General features: G+C 40.8%; 1 protein-coding gene across 6 annotated transcripts in view; it reads right to left on the reverse strand.

Annotated features, from left to right (window-relative positions):
* Nucleotides 1-18,598, reverse strand: part of myom2a (myomesin 2a) — a 73,697-nt gene that overhangs the window by 13,831 nt on the left and 41,268 nt on the right. For 5 of the 6 annotated variants that reach the window (XM_034089061.2, XM_034089072.2, XM_034089055.2 and 2 more), the window contains 12 exons: nt 18,271-18,445; nt 15,842-15,963; nt 14,774-14,791; nt 13,095-13,282; nt 12,042-12,168; nt 11,140-11,318; nt 8,982-9,096; nt 7,381-7,540; nt 3,810-3,916; nt 3,679-3,723; nt 565-701; nt 154-298 (listed from right to left, as the gene is read on the reverse strand). In XM_034089061.2, the coding sequence (XP_033944952.1) occupies nt 154-298; nt 565-701; nt 3,679-3,723; nt 3,810-3,916; nt 7,381-7,540; nt 8,982-9,096; nt 11,140-11,318; nt 12,042-12,168; nt 13,095-13,282; nt 14,774-14,791; nt 15,842-15,963; nt 18,271-18,445 (1,518 nt within the window). The remainder of the gene's footprint in view (nt 1-153; nt 299-564; nt 702-3,678; nt 3,724-3,809; nt 3,917-7,380; nt 7,541-8,981; nt 9,097-11,139; nt 11,319-12,041; nt 12,169-13,094; nt 13,283-14,773; nt 14,792-15,841; nt 15,964-18,270; nt 18,446-18,598) is intronic. The other variant, XM_034089088.2, reaches the window with a different exon arrangement.

Consider the following 18,598-nt stretch of genomic DNA (forward strand, 5'->3'; position numbering starts at 1 on the left):
ACATTTGCTCCAAAAAAGTCAATAATTCCACGTAAATCATAAAGAAATTCCTCTCCGATATTGTCATGTACTAAACCAATATCTGAAACATTACTTTGTACGCGAGTACTTCAGCTAATACTCCTCAGCAGCGTGAGGGCAGAGGATGCTCACCGTCTCCCACCAGCACCAGGGAGCTCTGGTTCTTGGCCTTTCCGTCGTGGATCTGAACGACGTACGTTCCCTCGCTGGCTCGAGTGAAATGATCCACCGTCATCTGGATCATCCCCGTGGCGACGTCGTGACTGATCTTAATTCCCTGAGAGGTTCAACAAAGAAAATATATTACAATACCCAAAGAAGGATGCTCAACTGAACGTATTCATCAATGATATGTTGGTGTTGACACTTTAACACGAGCGTTCTTGCACTGATGTACATTCCCGAAGATATGGAAGTGACTGTTTTGTATTTATTGATTGTTGTGTTTTGATCTTAACGTGTGCATATGTATACATGTGTCTGTTGATTGTGTACATATAGGATATACATATTATTATTATTGTTGTTGACGAAGTGCTTCACCTCTCCAGATGTGACCTCCTTGTCGTTAACGATGACTCTGTAGGACACGGAGGGCGACAGTTTGACGGCCTGCAGCGAGAAACGCACTTGACCCTTCTCCAAGATCTCGTAATCCAGACCGTGTTTCAGAGGAACGACTACACACGCACGCACGCGCGCGCACACACACACACACACACACACACACACACACACACACACACACACACACACACACACACACACACACACACACACACACACACACACACACACACACACACACACACACACACACACACACACACACACACACACACACACACACACACACACACACTTAGTGAATACTGCTCAATTAAAGGTCCCTATCATCCTGTGTTTCATCCATACATCACAGGTCTCAGATATACACAGAGCCTGTCTCTGATTGGCTGAAACACCAAACAGATCATTGCAGCATTACCCATAATCCCCTCTGTTTCAGCCCTGTTTCCAAAGTGCTGATTCTCTGTCTGTTACTTTAGATGAAAGTAAGGAGCCCCTCCCCACGCCCCTCTGAGAGACATTTGGTTACAAAGAACTCAATGGAGCTCTAGAGGAGATTCAGGTGATAAGGGGGGGGGGGGGTTACCTTGTTGCTGATTGGCTAATGGTTACTCAAGACAACACATCGTTATGACATCATAAAGTGGCCAAAATCTGATCAGCTCATTTTCAGACAGGTTTTTATAGAAATGGATCAAAAAGAGAGAGAATCTCTTTTCAGAGTCTCTTTCCACAGAGGGGACACATGGTGATGTAGAAGAGACATGAAGAAGAGGGGACATATGTTGATGTAGAAGAGACATGGAGAAGAGGGGACACATGTTGATGTAGAAGAGACATGGAGAAGAGGGGACACATGTTGATGTAGAAGAGACATGAAGAAGAGGGGACACATGTTGATGTAGAAGAGACATGAAGAAGAGGGGACACGTGTTGATGTAGAAGAGACATGAAGAAGAGGGGACACGTGTTGATGTAGAAGAGACATGAAGAAGAGGGGACACGTGTTGATGTAGAAGAGACATGAAGAAGAGGGGACACATGTTGATGTAGAAGAGACATGAAGAAGAGGGGACACGTGTTGATGTAGAAGAGACATGAAGAAGAGGGGACACGTGTTGATGTAGAAGAGACATGAAGAAGAGGGGACACGTGTTGATGTAGAAGAGACATGAAGAAGAGGGGACACGTGTTGATGTAGAAGAGACATGAAGAAGAGGGGACACGTGTTGATGTAGAAGAGACATGAAGAAGAGGGGACACATGTTGATGTAGAAGAGACATGAAGAAGAGGGGACACATGTTGATGTAGAAGAGACATGAAGAAAAGGGGACACGTGTTGATGTAGAAGAGACATGAAGAAGAGGGGACACGTGTTGATGTAGAAGAGACATGAAGAAGAGGGGACACGTGTTGATGTAGAAGAGACATGAAGAAGAGGGGACACGTGTTGATGTAGAAGAGACATGAAGAAGAGGGGACACGTGTTGATGTAGAAGAGACATGAAGAAGAGGGGACACGTGTTGATGTAGAAGAGACATGAAGAAGAGGGGACACGTGTTGATGTAGAAGAGACATGGAGAAGAGGGGACACATGTTGATGTAGAAGAGACATGAAGAAGAGGGGACACATGTTGATGTAGAAGAGACATGAAGAAGAGGGGACACATGTTGATGTAGAAGAGACATGAAGAAGAGGGGACACATGTTGATGTAGAAGAGACATGAAGAAGAGGGGACACATGTTGATGTAGAAGAGACATGGAGAAGAGGGGACACATGTTGATGTAGAAGAGACATGGAGAAGAGGGGACACATGTTGATGTAGAAGAGACATGGAGAAGAGGGGACACATGTTGATGTAGAAGAGACATGGAGAAGAGGGGACACATGTTGATGTAGAAGAGACATGGAGAAGAGGGGACACATGTTGATGTAGAAGAGACATGGAGAAGAGGGGACACATGTTGATGTGGAAGAGACATGAAGAAGAGGGGACACATGTTGATGTAGAAGAGACATGAAGAAGAGGGGACACATGTTGATGTAGAAGAGACATGAAGAAGAGGGGACACATGTTGATGTAGAAGAGACATGGAGAAGAGGGGACACATGTTGATGTAGAAGAGACATTAAGAAGAGGGGACACATGTTGATGTAGAAGAGACATGAAGAAGAGGGGACACATGTTGATGTAGAAGAGACATGAAGAAGAGGGGACACATGTTGATGTAGAAGAGACATGAAGAAGAGGGGACACATGTTGATGTAGAAGAGACATGGAGAAGAGGGGACACATGTTGATGTAGAAGAGACATGAAGAAGAGGGGACACATGTTGATGTAGAAGAGACATGAAGAAGAGGGGACACATGTTGATGTAGAAGAGACATGGAGAAGAGGGGACACATGTTGATGTAGAAGAGACATGAAGAAGAGGGGACACATGTTGATGTGGAAGAGACATGAAGAAGAGGGGACACATGTTGATGTAGAAGAGACATGAAGAAGAGGGGACACGTGTTGATGTAGAAGAGACATGAAGAAGAGGGGACACATGTTGATGTAGAAGAGACATGGAGAAGAGGGGACACATGTTGATGTAGAAGAGACATGGAGAAGAGGGGACACATGTTGATGTAGAAGAGACATGGAGAAGAGGGGACACATGTTGATGTGGAAGAGACATGAAGAAGAGGGGACACATGTTGATGTAGAAGAGACATGAAGAAGAGGGGACACATGTTGATGTAGAAGAGACATGAAGAAGAGGGGACACATGTTGATGTAGAAGAGACATGGAGAAGAGGGGACACATGTTGATGTAGAAGAGACATGAAGAAGAGGGGACACATGTTGATGTAGAAGAGACATGAAGAAGAGGGGACACATGTTGATGTAGAAGAGACATGGAGAAGAGGGGACACATGTTGATGTGGAAGAGACATGAAGAAGAGGGGACACATGTTGATGTAGAAGAGACATGAAGAAGAGGGGACACATGTTGATGTGGAAGAGACATGAAGAAGAGGATTTTGCACAGTAGGTGAGCTTTAAGTTGAAACATGTAAACAGTCAGAACTCACTTGGATGTCTGATGGCGCAGCTGAGCTCCAGCATGGTGTTCAGAGCTGTGGCACGGAGAGAGGACAACACATATTAGTTCAAAACAACAAAACAATAATACATCAGAAGGGAAAGTGCACACAAGACCCACCGTCCTCAGTCAGGGTGTGGCTGGAGGACACTCCGTCTGTGTCGGTGACGACCGCAGAGTATCTGCCCAGATCGTCTTTGTCCGGGTTGGAGAAGGTCAGTCTGGAGCTGAGCAGAAAACAAGCCTCTATCAAACATCCAGTCAACACAGGTATTAGCTTCGACTGTGCAGCAGCACGGGAGAGGAAATGGTGTCTCCTCTCTCCTCTCTCCTATTCCCTTCTTCACTGAGACCAGAGACACACACTTCTTGCACTATATGTACTTTATTAGTTTACTTACACATCTCAAAACATTCTCTTGCACTATTTGATCAGTGTTACTGTTCTATGTCCTATACAGAGGTGGGAAGTAGTGGAGTACAAATACTTTGTTACTGTACTTACTGTAAGTACATTTGTCTGGTATCAGTACTTTACTCCACTACTTATTTTTCTGATGACTTTTTACTTTGACTTCTCACATGTTGAACTCAAATACCTGTACTTTCTACTTCTTACACTTTGAACACAAATACCTGTACTTTCTACTTCTCACATGTTTAACTCAAATACCTGTACTTTCTACTTCTTACATGTTGAACTCAAATACCTGTACATTTCTACTTCTTACACTGTTGAACTCAAATACCTGTACTTTCTACTTCTTACACTGTTGAACTCAAATACCTGTACTTTCTACTTCTTACATGTTGAACATCAAATACCTGTACTTTCTACTTCTTACATGTTGAACTCAAATACCTGTACTTTCTACTTCTTACATGTTGAACACAAATACCTGTACTTTCTACTTCTCACATGTTGAACTCAAATACCTGTACTTTCTACTTCTTACATGTTGAACTCAAATACCTGTACTTTCTACTTCTCACATGTTGAACCCAAATACCTGTACTTTCTACTTCTCACATGTTGAACCCAAATACCTGTACTTTCTACTTCTCACATGTTGAACCCAAATACCTGTACTTTCTACTTCTCACATGTTGAACACAAATACCTGTACTTTCTACTTCTCACATGTTGAACCCAAATACCTGTACTTTCTACTTCTCACATGTTGAACTCAAATACCTGTACTTTCTACTTCTTACATGTTGAACCCAAATACCTGTACTTTCTACTTCTCACATGTTGAACTCAAATACCTGTACTTTCTACTTCTCACATGTTGAACTCAAATACCTGTACTTTCTACTTCTTACATGTTGAACCCAAATACCTGTACTTTCTACTTCTTACATGTTGAACACAAATACCTGTACTTTCTACTTCTCACATGTTGAACTCAAATACCTGTACTTTCTACTTCTTACATGTTGAACACAAATACCTGTACTTTCTACTTCTCACATGTTGAACTCAAATACCTGTACTTTCTACTTCTTACATGTTGAACCCAAATACCTGTACTTTCTACTTCTTACATGTTGAACACAAATACCTGTACTTTCTACTTCTCACATGTTGAACTCAAATACCTGTACTTTCTACTTCTTACATGTTGAACCCAAATACCTGTACTTTCTACTTCTCACATGTTGAACACAAATACCTGTACTTTCTACTTCTCACATGTTGAACTCAAATACCTGTACTTTCTACTTCTTACATGTTGAACTCAAATACCTGTACTTTCTACTTCTTACATGTTGAACCCAAATACCTGTACTTTCTACTTCTTACATGTTGAACTCAAATACCTGTACTTTCTACTTCTCAAATGTTGAACTCAAATACCTGTACTTTCTACTTCTTACATGCTGAACTCAAATACCTGTACTTTCTACTTCTCATATGTTGAACTCAAATACCTGTACTTTCTACTTCTTACATGCTTGAACTCAAATACCTGTACTTTCTACTTCTTACATGTTGAACACAAATACCTGTACTTTCTACTTCTCACATGTTGAACCCAAATACCTGTACTTTCTACTTCTTACATGTTGAACACAAATACCTGTACTTTCTACTTCTTACATGTTGAACCCAAATACCTGTACTTTCTACTTCTCACATGTTGAACCCAAATACCTGTACTTTCTACTTCTCACATGTTGAACCCAAATACCTGTACTTTCTACTTCTTACATGTTGAACACCAAATACCTGTACTTTCTACTTCTCACATGTTGAACCCAAATACCTGTACTTTCTACTTCTTACATGTTGAACCCAAATACCTGTACTTTCTACTTCTCACATGTTGAACCCAAATACCTGTACTTTCTACTCTTACATGTTGAACTCAAATACCTGTACTTTCTACTTCTTACATGTTGAACACAAATACCTGTACTTTCTACTTCTTACATGTTGAACACAAATACCTGTACTTTCTACTTCTTACATGTTGAACACAAATACCTGTACTTTCTACTTCTTACATGTTGAACTCAAATACCTGTACTTTCTACTTCTTACATGTTGAACCCAAATACCTGTACTTTCTACTTCTTACATGTTGAACTCAAATACCTGTACTTTCTACTTCTTACATGTTGAACACAAATACCTGTACTTTCTACTTCTTACATGTTGAACTCAAATACCTGTACTTTCTACTTCTCTACATGTTGAACACAAATACCTGTACTTTCTACTTCTCTCATGTTGAACACAAATACCTGTACTTTCTACTTCTTACATGTTGAACACAAATACCTGTACTTTCTACTTCTCACATGTTGAACCCAAATACCTGTACTTTCTACTTCTTACATGTTGAACTCAAATACCTGTACTTTCTACTTCTCACATGTTGAACCCAAATACCTGTACTTTCTACTTCTTACATGTTGAACTCAAATACCTGTACTTTCTACTTCTCTACATGTTGAACACAAATACCTGTACTTTCTACTTCTTACATGTTGAACCCAAATACCTGTACTTTCTACTTCTTACATGTTGAACCCAAATACCTGTACTTTCTACTTCTCACATGTAGAACTCAAATACCTGTACTTTCTACTTCTCACATGTTGAACACAAATACCTGTACTTTCTACTTCTTACATGTTGAACCCAAATACCTGTACTTTCTACTTCTCACATGTTGAACTCAAATACCTGTACTTTCTACTTCTCTCATTTTCCAAACAGCTGGTTCCTTTAGTCTGAATGTGTGTTGGTGCGTGATCATTATTCTTCAGAGTCACTGCGTGCCTATTGGTTGGAACACGATCCGTGTATCCATCACTTCCTGGTCTTCTCTAAAGAAGAGGGACCAATGGAAACGTTGTCATGTTGCCGTTGGTCGGCATGGAAACATTCATTAGCTAACAATGACATTATTGTTCTATTGATATAAAGGGAGGTCAGGTACTCTTTAAAACAGCTGCTAGCTATGGGTACTTTTTACTGAAGGACACTTCAAAGCCTCTTTACTTTGACTTGAGTAAAGAAGTTTAGTCAGTACTTTTACCAGAGTATTTTTAAACACGAGTATCTGTACTTCTACTTGAGTAAAGGACGTGTGTGCTTTTGTCATCTCTGGTCCTATATATATATATATTCATGTTGCGTTGCAGGAGAAGCCTCTGTTGGAGATCGCAGCTAACTCACGTTCTGCCCTTGTTGGAGATGGCGACTCTGGGACAGTCTCCGATGGCTTTGTAGTTCTTGGACCAGACGAACTTGGAGGTCTCTGAGATCTCGCAGGCCTCCAGAGACAGGAACACGTCTCCGGTCTCCTCGTCCACGCTGGCCACGATCTCCTGAGTGCCTGTCAACACACATCACGTCTTAAAAACTACCTAAATATAACACTCAGGGCCACATTCAGCAAACACGTATTGTGAGGTCAGTTGGGTATTTCTTTGCACCTCGACTAGTTGAGCCAAGCTAAGCTGTTTCAAACTGTTCTACTTAGAAATTCAATATATGGAAATTAAGTAAACAAGACGACCAATTCATCAACAAGTTCTATCAAAGTTAGACGGCCATAAATAGAAAATAGAAAGAAATAGGCAGTGATTTCAAATCCAAAGTCTTTTCACTTTATTCCTAGGACATATTTAAATTGCTCGCTTAAAGGTAGGGTAGGTAAGAATGGAGAAACCAGCTCGAGTGCGCTAGAATTTGAAAGTACGCAGCCGAAAAAAATCTGCCCCTTCCTTCAGACTTCCTCACAGAGCCCCTCCCCCAACACACACGAACGCGCACATGACCAATGAGGGCACAGGTACGTTTGTGCCCCGATGGAAGGCTGACAGGCAGGTAGGCCATCCAGTTACTTTAGCCGGCTCAGATGATTGGTCGTGCTTTTTACAGCGCCACGGCTTCCACAGATGACTTTTTTTTATGTATTTATTGTCAAAGCATTTAATGTATTCATTGCTATCGGGAGGTTAAGAGCATTCCATGGAATATAATATATAGTGTTTCTGAAGTTAATTACCTACCCCACCTTTAAGCTATGACGTTTGATTCAGTAAATTAGCTTTAACTTGAAGTCCAATTATTTATTTTTTCAACATAATCAATTAAATTGACTTGAGTGTGCAATTCATTCTAATTAACAGCATGTATTCATTTAATGTACATGTATATGGGCATGTAGTGACCACTCATTAATACACTGGGGTTCATAATCCACACATGAAACACATTCCACACGGACATGTTAGGTGTTGTGATATATGTCGTGTGCCCTCCTGGCTTCTCTCTCTTCTTCCGGACTGCAACCGGACAACATGACCTTAGCTGCTCTCTAATAAAGTACCGTTTTGCACCTTCCTTGCCTCTGACTCCCTGTCTCTCGGCACTACAGGCATTCATTTGGAGGGATGTCAGTGCAAAACGGCTGTTTCTGAATATTTTGATACATTTCTCTCCAATATTTGAAACGTGTTTGCTTCAAAATGAATAATTTCTGTATTTGAAGTTTCTATTAAAACATTTTTAATTCTACTATTTCACATTTAGTACAGACAATTTATTTATCCGACAAACAAACACAATTAGTAGAAGCGGGAGGGCAGAAAGCATAGAAATAGCCCTCCATATGTAAGACATTTAACATCATTGCTATATCATCAATATCAATCAGCAGCTACATTCATATCTGATATAACCTCATGCATCGGAGCTGGAATAATGAAGACATCAGAGACCTACTCCCCTCCCATGTCAGCAGGCAGTGAGTGTTGTTTGGTATCGTTTACCTGGCAGAGCTTTGGCACAGATGGGCTCAGAAAGCTGGGAAGGTTTTCCGACTCCGTTAGCGTTCACCGAGCGAACTCTGAACACGTAGGTTTCTCCTTCCTGCAGACCGCTCACCTGCCGGGCCAGAGAGAGGAGATGCAAAGGGTTTAATGTCATATGCACATAAGACATTATGAAACATGAAGATGATGGCTGCCGTGTCTTTTGCTCCTCTCCGACTCTGCCTTTTTTCAGCTTTATTTCAGTGTTTGTTTACTTCTGTGTGCTTTTAACTTTGTCCGCAACATGAGCACTACTTTTTATGTTTGTATGTTATTCTATATATCCTGTTAAGCCCGAGAGACCTCGGTACCGGGGCACTCCCGCAACATCTTGCAGGAAACAGTGTCTGAGGGAATGTTCATTTAATAAACTATGAATGTTTTATATCCATGTAACGGGAAGAAACTCTTCTAACTGATCATTTCAATTTTATTTATTTTTAAAACCCCACAATGCTAACGCTGAGCCTCTGAATTAGCAACGAGCGAAACATGCTAACAGATTACTGCACCGAAATTCACTCACAAAACCTTATTATTTATCTTTTCTGCACATCCAACACATAATTTCACATCGTGAGGGGACACAGAATCGATGGGTACCCTCATTATCTCTCAATTATACAAACTCGCGACTTTATAAACAAAAACAGACATCAAAACATGTGGCGCTAGGTAGCTAAAAACGCTAACATGGTTTACCTGTGTCTGGTCAAAAGTGGTCTTCAATGGCATTAAAACGATAAAAACGCTGCTGAAGTTAATCCATCGGTTAATCCAATGTGTTTGTGTCACTTTGAAATGATTTCTGATAATCCATAAGCAATAAACCTGCTTTTCCGTTTCCAGATGTCAGAGCTAGAGTATAGGTTCGCTTTGATGCAAAACTGCGAAGCACCCACCTTTTTTTTGTACCATGTGTGTGTGTGGGGAAATTCCCCTTCGATTCTATTGGCTCTAACGGTCAGAAAGATGTCAATCACCAATATCGACCAATGGGTTCCAGAGAAACGGTAAAAACGCCCATTTCCAACCAAATCACCTCGGAGGTGGAGTTTTTTTTTGCTAAATCTCTCTAAAAAGGTCAAATGTCACTTGTTTTGCATCAATCTTGATACAGGGTACTTATTATATGTTGTACTTTGGATTCCTAAAGCTTGTAGTCTACTAACCCATCATCCAAGGGTAGTTTTCACTATAAGTAAAAAAGAATTTTTGGACGGACACTATAATTTACAGTTTTTTACCATGTTCAATCTGAATTTTCTTTAAAATAAAAAACATCTATATTGATTCTGACTTTTCTACATCCAACTCACAGGTTTATCATTACTTTGAGAGAAAAGATTATTAATTTAACCCTTTTAGAAGGGAAGATATGGTCCTTTGTTCTGTGAATGTCATTTTCGAGCCCGAGACCTGAAAAACAGGCTATGTTGCATTGTTGGAGGAGCTCAGGTCATAACATTTCTACACTCTAGCTTATGTGCATACAATGAAACCTTTGAATCTCGAATCATGAAGCTACAGTGTATACATGGCAATGACATTATTCTGTCCCGAGCTCCTCCAAGGATGCAACATAGTTATATAATAAAGCAGGACATTTTTTTTATTGTGCAAAAAGTCTCACGTAAATAGAATATAAACACCAAAACTTCAACTGAAATACTCTGTATGGTTAACTATATGTTTATACTATTTTGTATTCAATTTTTTCATTGTATTTTATGGTACCTTTTTCTTAAAATTATTATTACATTTTAATTGTATTTATTTATTATCATTTAATTTGAGTTTTTTTGTATTATTGCTTTTTTTTAATAACTAGATTTTTTTGTTCTTTTTCTTTTAAATAGAGATATTTCCTGCACATTATAGAACCCAAATCCCCCGGATAAAAACTAGTATTCAGATTATGACAACACTAATGTATTAATTCAGGGTTTCCATTAACTGCAAACTGTTAGAGCCTTTGATTCAACTTGTGTTTCTTTTTCCTATTACGCCTCTTGCAGCACTTTGGGATGACTTTTAGCAATGAAAGGTGCTTTACAAATATTATTATTATTATTTATTATTAATAAGGGTCCGCATGACCTCAGGTGTTTCCTACCTGCAGGTACCGGTGGCACACAGCTTCCTCGTTCAGAGTCACAAACTCTGAGGATCCCTTCTTGGCCATCTCCACCAGATACCCAGACACAGCGCTGGCCCCGATGTACACCGGAGCTTTCCACAGGACGACCAGGGACTGACCTCTGACCTCACTGAAGCTCATGTCGTACGCCGGGCCTGGAGGGCAAGTACACATGATGAAAACAATGTCATTCAACACTATGAGAATTAGAAATAAAGTTCATATGATATATAGCCTTCTGAAGGTAAATTATAAATAATTATAACAAAGTAATTAAACTCCAAATGGAAGGAATATGGAATGCAAGAAATAAAGTTAATATCTTTGTCAACAGATGGGGAAAAATATGTTGGGTATGAAGCTCAATCTAGTTCTACCTACAGTATATAGCAGATTTAACTGTACTTCACATACTCATCTGCAGTACTGCAATACTACCTGGTACAAGTGTTTGTCAACTGCTTTAAAATCAAAACGGCTCCACCTGTTAAACATCTGCTCAAAGGTTGTTGGTCGCCCTGTCCGAGACGTTCTGACTCAGCAGACCATGATAACCTGAGAGGCCGTCCAACAGCATCGCCTGGGACCCAGAGCAGAGAATATGAACTGCTGCCCTCTAATGGAGATCACTAACGTCAGCCTGAAGCGTCCTCTCAGTCCTCTCAGTGAACACAGAGCTGATCCCAGATCAGATGCACGCTGCAGGCTCTCCGAGCAGCTTTTCTCTCACTGATCCTGCTGTTATGTTCAATGGTTGTTCTTGTTGTGATATGTGTTGATGTTACACATGGAGCTGAAGTGTTATCGCGTCGGATCATCTTTAAATGAGTAAGGAGCGGTCAGTATTATTCACTTTGAGTATGTTGATGGTCTCCTACCTGGCTGCTCCATGGTCCAGGCTTCACACTTCATGGGGCTGCTGGGAGCCGACGGCACCCCGACGCCCGCCATGTTGCCAGCCTGAACCTTAAACTCGTAGAAGACTCCTTCAGTCAGACCGTCCACCTGGAGACACAGACAGAGAGGTTAGTACACCGACTTCTTATCCACCCCAAACACATTATGCATTACATGAATGCATGTGAACAACATCTTGTTCTGTTTTGTCTTTCTTAATACTGTGAGCCGTCCACTTTAAAACATAATACACTGTAGTTTGCCATATACTCATTGTCCTAAGTGTTTTAGTTTAGTTTTTTAGCTTTTAAGGTTCTTTGTATAGTTACATTTAAATCTGGTGTAAATACTTATCCATACGTATCCTTTGTTAATGCTTAATTTTTTTTGCAACCTGGATTGGATTGGATTGGATATACTTTATTAATCCCCGTGGGGAAATAGTTTCTCTGCATTTGACCCATCCTAGTGTTAGGAGCAGTGTGCTGCCATTTTGAACAGCGCCCGGGGAGCAGTGTGGGGAACGGTGCCTTGCTCAGGGACACCTCGGTAGCACTTGGTCTTGCCGGGACTTGAACTGGTGACCTTCCAGTTGCCAAGCCAAGTCCCTATCGACTTCGCCACCACCTATTTCCTTAGATAGGTCATGTTCGCACCAGCAGATACCAAAGCAAATTCCTTGTATGTGTAAATGTACCTGGGAATAAACTTGATTCTGATTCTTCCTTCTTCTAGATTCAATGAATGTGTGTGTGTGTGTGTGTGTGTGTGTGTGTGTGTGTGTGTGTGTGTGTGTGTGTGTGTGTGTGTGTGTGTGTGTGTGTGTGTGTTCACCCTTTGCTGAGAAGTTGTGTGCTGCTTGAGAGCAGAGTCTTCTATAGTTTTCATTCCCTACACTATATATGTTCTACCTTTTAATGCTGTTTTAATTCTGTTTTGAGATGATTAAAGTTGAGTATTGTTCTCCTGTTAAAGTGTCTGAAACGTCCTTCCATCGCTACGTGTAATTGTGTCGTAGTGGTATCGTGACTCACGGTGCAGATCCTCTCCTTCACAGCCGCCACGTTGACCTCCTTCCACACCAGCGTGTCAGCGTTCCTCTTGTCGATGTAGTAGGCGTTGACCTTGGAGCCTCCGCAGTGTTTGGGGCTCTTCCAGACCAAAGTCATGGAGGAGCCGTCGCAGCTCAGCATGCTGATGCCAGAGGCGGAGCTGGGGGTCGCTGGAGCGCAGAGGACATCGTGTTCAATGAGAGAGCGTTCATTAGACACATCTCATCACATGAGAAAATACACCTGTGGTCAGTCAGCGCTGCGCCATGTGGACGCACCCAGGAGAGGAAGAAAGACTCAGATCCTTTTCTAAATAAATGCACAAGTACTAGGGTCTTAAAATACTATCTAAATATGTGTGTGGGTGTAAAGGCGTGTATGTTGACTAAAAGTACTGAGTATTCAGACGTCATTTTTCTGTTTTATCCTTAGCGGTTACATTTAAGAGCATTGGATGCTACTCCATCGGAAGCTGTTGGTACCGGCGCATGTGGATAGTTATTGTAAATTGTAATCCCTGTAATGATGCTGTGAGATGTCCTTTTTGTTGTTCTGTTTATGTTTTTATGTTTCATGTGGAACCCAGTGGCGAACCGTCAGTGTTACGTTGATTTGTTTGTCCTTCTCGGACCATGCGCTACGCATTTCAGTGGTTTTGTGTTAGAAAAGAAAGCAACCAATCAGATCTCGTTCTGGGTCTCTGGGTAGAATATCCTTCACCAAGGTATTCTACATCCTTGATCGAATGCCCTGGCCGTTGCCCTGAATGAGAGCGTCCGTTTGGACTGACAGTTTGATCAACCAATCAGATATTGACTTGTAGCCAATGGGCGTGTTCTTTCAGAGTTCCCCTCGGTTCCAGGGTGTTCTAGAAGGCCCGCTAGTTAACCGGCTCGAGACAGAAGATCTAGAATACGACGAAGCAATTCATGCCGTTGTATTGTTTTTAACGTTGAAATGACAACAGGTGGAGATGAAGTTGTTGCGGAATTGTCGTGAGTACCCTTTAAGACAACGATTCAGTGAAAAGACGGACATTATAATGCCGCGGGGGGGGGGGGGGCGGCGGGGCGGGGGGGGGGGGGGGGTGTACAGAAGGTCCAGTTGTGATAGACACGGTTCGCCACTGGTGGAACCTACTTGAGCAGGTCTTGATCAATGATCTCAATGGGATACACCTGGGTGAATAAAGGTTTGAAATGAAATGGAAAATGTAAAGTTTGTAGTTTGTCAAAGTTGAGCCGAGAGTGTTTTAAAATACTGCTTAGATGAATACAGTACTGCATCATAATATTGAAGCATATGATTGTATGTTGCATGTTGTATTTGTTAGCTATGAGCATTGAATACATGAGTAAAGAAGGTTCCTAAAAAATGAAGTGGAGTAGAAGTACATGCTGGATCAAATGTGAAAAGGAAAGTACGTCAACACAGTACAATAGCTGAGTAAATGTACTGTAACATGGGGGGGGGGGGGGGGACCCATGTAGAAGACGTTTATTAGCACCTAAATAAGCGTTTCTTTTATGTGGTTCTTTCTTCTGGCACCAAGCAGTGGATTTAGTGATGAATAGTTGTGCAGTTCTGTGATTGAAGCACATGATGCAAAGTGGCAGCAGTGGGTGAGTCAGGTGGGAGAAAATCATCTATTTCATACATACCATAATCCACGCCTTTGCCTGCACAGAACGACGAAATACACTTTAAACACGTCTGCTTCGGACACTTTGGTGAACCTCACGTACATTACCGTACATTCGGCTGATGCTCGGACCAATCATCAACAATGATCAGCTTTGTTCACGTTTTAAATTACTTTTCAGAGATGGCAAAACAGATACTCGTGTTTAAAAATACTCTGGTGAAAGTAGAAGTACTGACTAAACTTCTTTACTCAAGTCAAAGTAAAGAGGCTTTGAAATGTACTTCAGTAAAAAGTACCCATAACTAGCAGCTGTTTTAAAGAGTACTTCAACATGTGAGAAGTAGAAAGTACAGGTATTTGAGTTCAACATGTGAGAAGTAGAAAGTACAGGTATTTGTGTTCAACATGTAAGAAGTAGAAAGTACAGGTATTTGAGTTCAAAGTGTAAGAAGTAGAAAGTACAGGTATTTGAGTTCAACATGTAAGAAGTAGAAAGTACAGGTATTTGTGTTCAACATGTAAGAAGTAGAAAGTACAGGTATTTGTGTTCAACATGTAAGAAGTAGAAAGTACAGGTATTTGTGTTCTACATGTGAGAAGTAGAAAGTACAGGTATTTGTGTTCAAAGTGTAAGAAGTAGAAAGTACAGGTATTTGTGTTCTACATGAGAGAAGTAGAAAGTTCAGGTATTTGAGTTCAACATGTAACTAAGAAGTAGAAAGTACAGGTATTTGAGTTCAACATGTAAGAAGTAGAAAGTACAGGTATTTGTGTTCAACATGTAAGAAGTAGAAAGTACAGGTATTTGTGTTCTACATGTAAGAAGTAGAAAGTACAGGTATTTGAGTTCAACATGTAAGAAGTAGAAAGTACAGGTATTTGAGTTCAACATGTAAGAAGTAGAAAGTACAGGTATTTGAGTTCAACATGTAAGAAGTAAAAGTAAAAAGTAATCAGAAAAATAAGTATTGGAGTAAAGTACTGATACCAGAACAATGTACTTAAGTACAGTAACAAAGTATTTGTACTCCACTACTTCCCACCTCTGCAGATTTTATTATCGATAAATGATAAATGTATTTACCGAGTGCCGGCTCCACAGCGATGACCGTGGACTCCTGGGATTCTTCACTGAGGCCGAACACGTTCACCGCCTGGACTCTGAAGGTGTAGCTCTCACCAGGGATCAGGGCGTGGACCACAAACCTGACACACACACACACACACACACACACACACACACAATTGAAACTGTTGCTCTGATGATGTCTGGTGCATAAAGGCGCTGAAACGGTACTCTTGTGTCAGCGTGGGATATCTCTTAATGTAGATATTTTAATTTATAGCTTTAAGACTTAAAATAAATGGCATAACTTTACGGAGAGACAGAGCGGCAGCCAAGATGCGTGATTTTAGAGATATGATAGGCCACTTATGTCACAGTCTGCTCCCTCACTCACCTATTTTCTGCATTAGTATTTCGCACAAATAATAATAAATTGTTTTTTTATAGCGCTTTTCTCGAACCCAAAGACGTAAGTCACCTGGTAGTGACACCCTGTTTCTATCTCATACTCTGTTACACCCATTAGCTCCACTAGTATGCTCCCTTCACTCTCACCTCAAAGAACAGAAAAGCCCTTAAACTAGATTTAATTAACAATACATCCCTGAAGTACAGATTAAAGCAGGGCTATTAATCCCTTGCTTCAGAGTCAGCGTACCCATGTGAGATGAACATGGACTTGTAGGAATTTATTTGTTTACTTTATTATTTTCTTTTCGTATATGTGAACATATGTATATATATCATTTAGTTTATCTGTGCGCGTATTGAATTACTGATTTATCTTTTTTTCTTTATCCTGCAACTGGATGACTAAGTAATAAATATGAAGGAAATCGTTATGATAGAAACATAGTGGTTCAAAACTCCTGACTTAGTTTCCTGTTAGACGTCCAAAGATCTCCTAAATCCTCCCTGACTTCTTCAAGTTTCAAGATTCAAGGCTTTGTCGTCAACATTAGCTGCAATGGATATGGCAATGAAAAACTGAAGTCAGAGGCTCCTCAAAGCGAGCAACATGAATATATATAGGACATAGAACAAATACAAAAGTGCAATAGAATGTTTTGAGGTGTCCAATTAAATACAAATAAAATAGAAATAGTGCAAGAATAGTCTATAAGTAAACTGAAAGATATATTTATGTCTTAATGTGTGCATATGTATAAATGTTGATTGTGTTCATATAGGTATATACATATTTGGGACAGTACCACTTTACAATAAGACTACCCTTCATTCAGGGTTCATAAAGGGTTGATAATTAGGTTGTAAACACTTTATTAATCATTAAGAAACATTTATAAACCAGTGCTAACAGTTTTCATTTATCAACACAGGCTCACTATTTGGCAAGACGACTAAGCCTCATATTGGCTACTTAGCGAGAATCAACCCAGCGAGCAACAGATACCAAGGATGCTGGCTGATGAAGGAGACGAAGTAAGCTAGGTAGCCAATATAACGGTACGTCCACACAGCAGCTTTTCAAAAATCTTGGAGCTGGGCGTGTCTGACAGCTTGGGGATTTTTTGCGAGCAACACGACCAACAACCAATCAGATGAATCTCCCGCCCCCGACATACAAAGAAAAAAAACCCGGGGATTTTATGCGAGCTATATATATATATATATATAAAATCCCCAAACAGGAAACCTACCAGTTTCCCCCACTGCCTCTGCCACCTCCCTCCATGCCTGGTTCCTCCGGTTTGTATCCGTTAATAGTTCTGGTCGTAAAGAACCGGGTGATTTGCTACCGTAACTTCTCGTTTGGAATATGAGGAAATGAACTGCGGTCTGGTTCTCCCTGCTTACACGCGGTTTGATTGGCTAGCGCTTCTACTGTCAGATTTGCATAAACGTGTTTGATTGGCTGGCGCTTCCAGCTCAGCTTCAAAAGTTGAACATTGCTCAACTTTTGAATCCTGGAAATCCTGGAGATCCTGGAAATCTTCGCTTCGCTCCCCCACAATGCAGTTCGGCAAAAAGCGAGGCAAAGTGACGTCATCCCCATTCAAAGTCAACGGGCAGAGAAGCGTTGGAAGCGGTGGAAGTTTCTTCTGAAGCTGCTGTGTGGACGTACTGTAAGGCTTAGCAGTACAGATAAATGTGGGCTCACTATTTGGCAAGCAACCGGTCACAGTTGCCCTGTTCATCTCATGTCTTATAAAAGCTTATTAATGATTTATAAAGTGTTCACAACCTAATTAATAAATGAATTACAAACAATTAGTAAACCCTTTATAATGGTAGTCTTATTGTAAAGTGGTACCCATATGTGTATACATATTTGTATATATATTTGTGTTTTTGTATTCAGGATTGTGGGAAACGGTATTCCGATCTCTCCGTCTGTGCACAAACTGAAAGATTGACGATAAAGTTGACTTTGTTTGTGGATGTTCTTTAAAATGTTCAGGTGTTCAATATGCTTATGGCCTGACCTGCAGTGTTTGAAGGGCTTGTGGTTGCAGGGGAACCACTCCTTGGATCCCACGATGCGTCCGTCGATGTAGTATCCCACCAGGTTCTTCAGGTGCTTGGGAGACTCCCACTGAACGAACACGGAGGACTTGGAGTTCCTGGTGGCCACGACCTGACCGGGGGCCGAGGGCACGCCTGCACCGGGAGAGAAGAAGTTAGTATTGACATCGAGTATTTGAATTAGCTGAGGGAGAAACAGCCCAAGAAGATACAAATAGTTTGATGGAGTGCTGCAATATGCATTTATATTGGCTCAACATGTACAATTCTCTAATACGTATTAAAACA

Source organism: Pseudochaenichthys georgianus, chromosome 1 (assembly GCF_902827115.2).
Source record: "Pseudochaenichthys georgianus chromosome 1, fPseGeo1.2, whole genome shotgun sequence".
NCBI lineage: Eukaryota > Metazoa > Chordata > Actinopteri > Perciformes > Channichthyidae > Pseudochaenichthys > Pseudochaenichthys georgianus.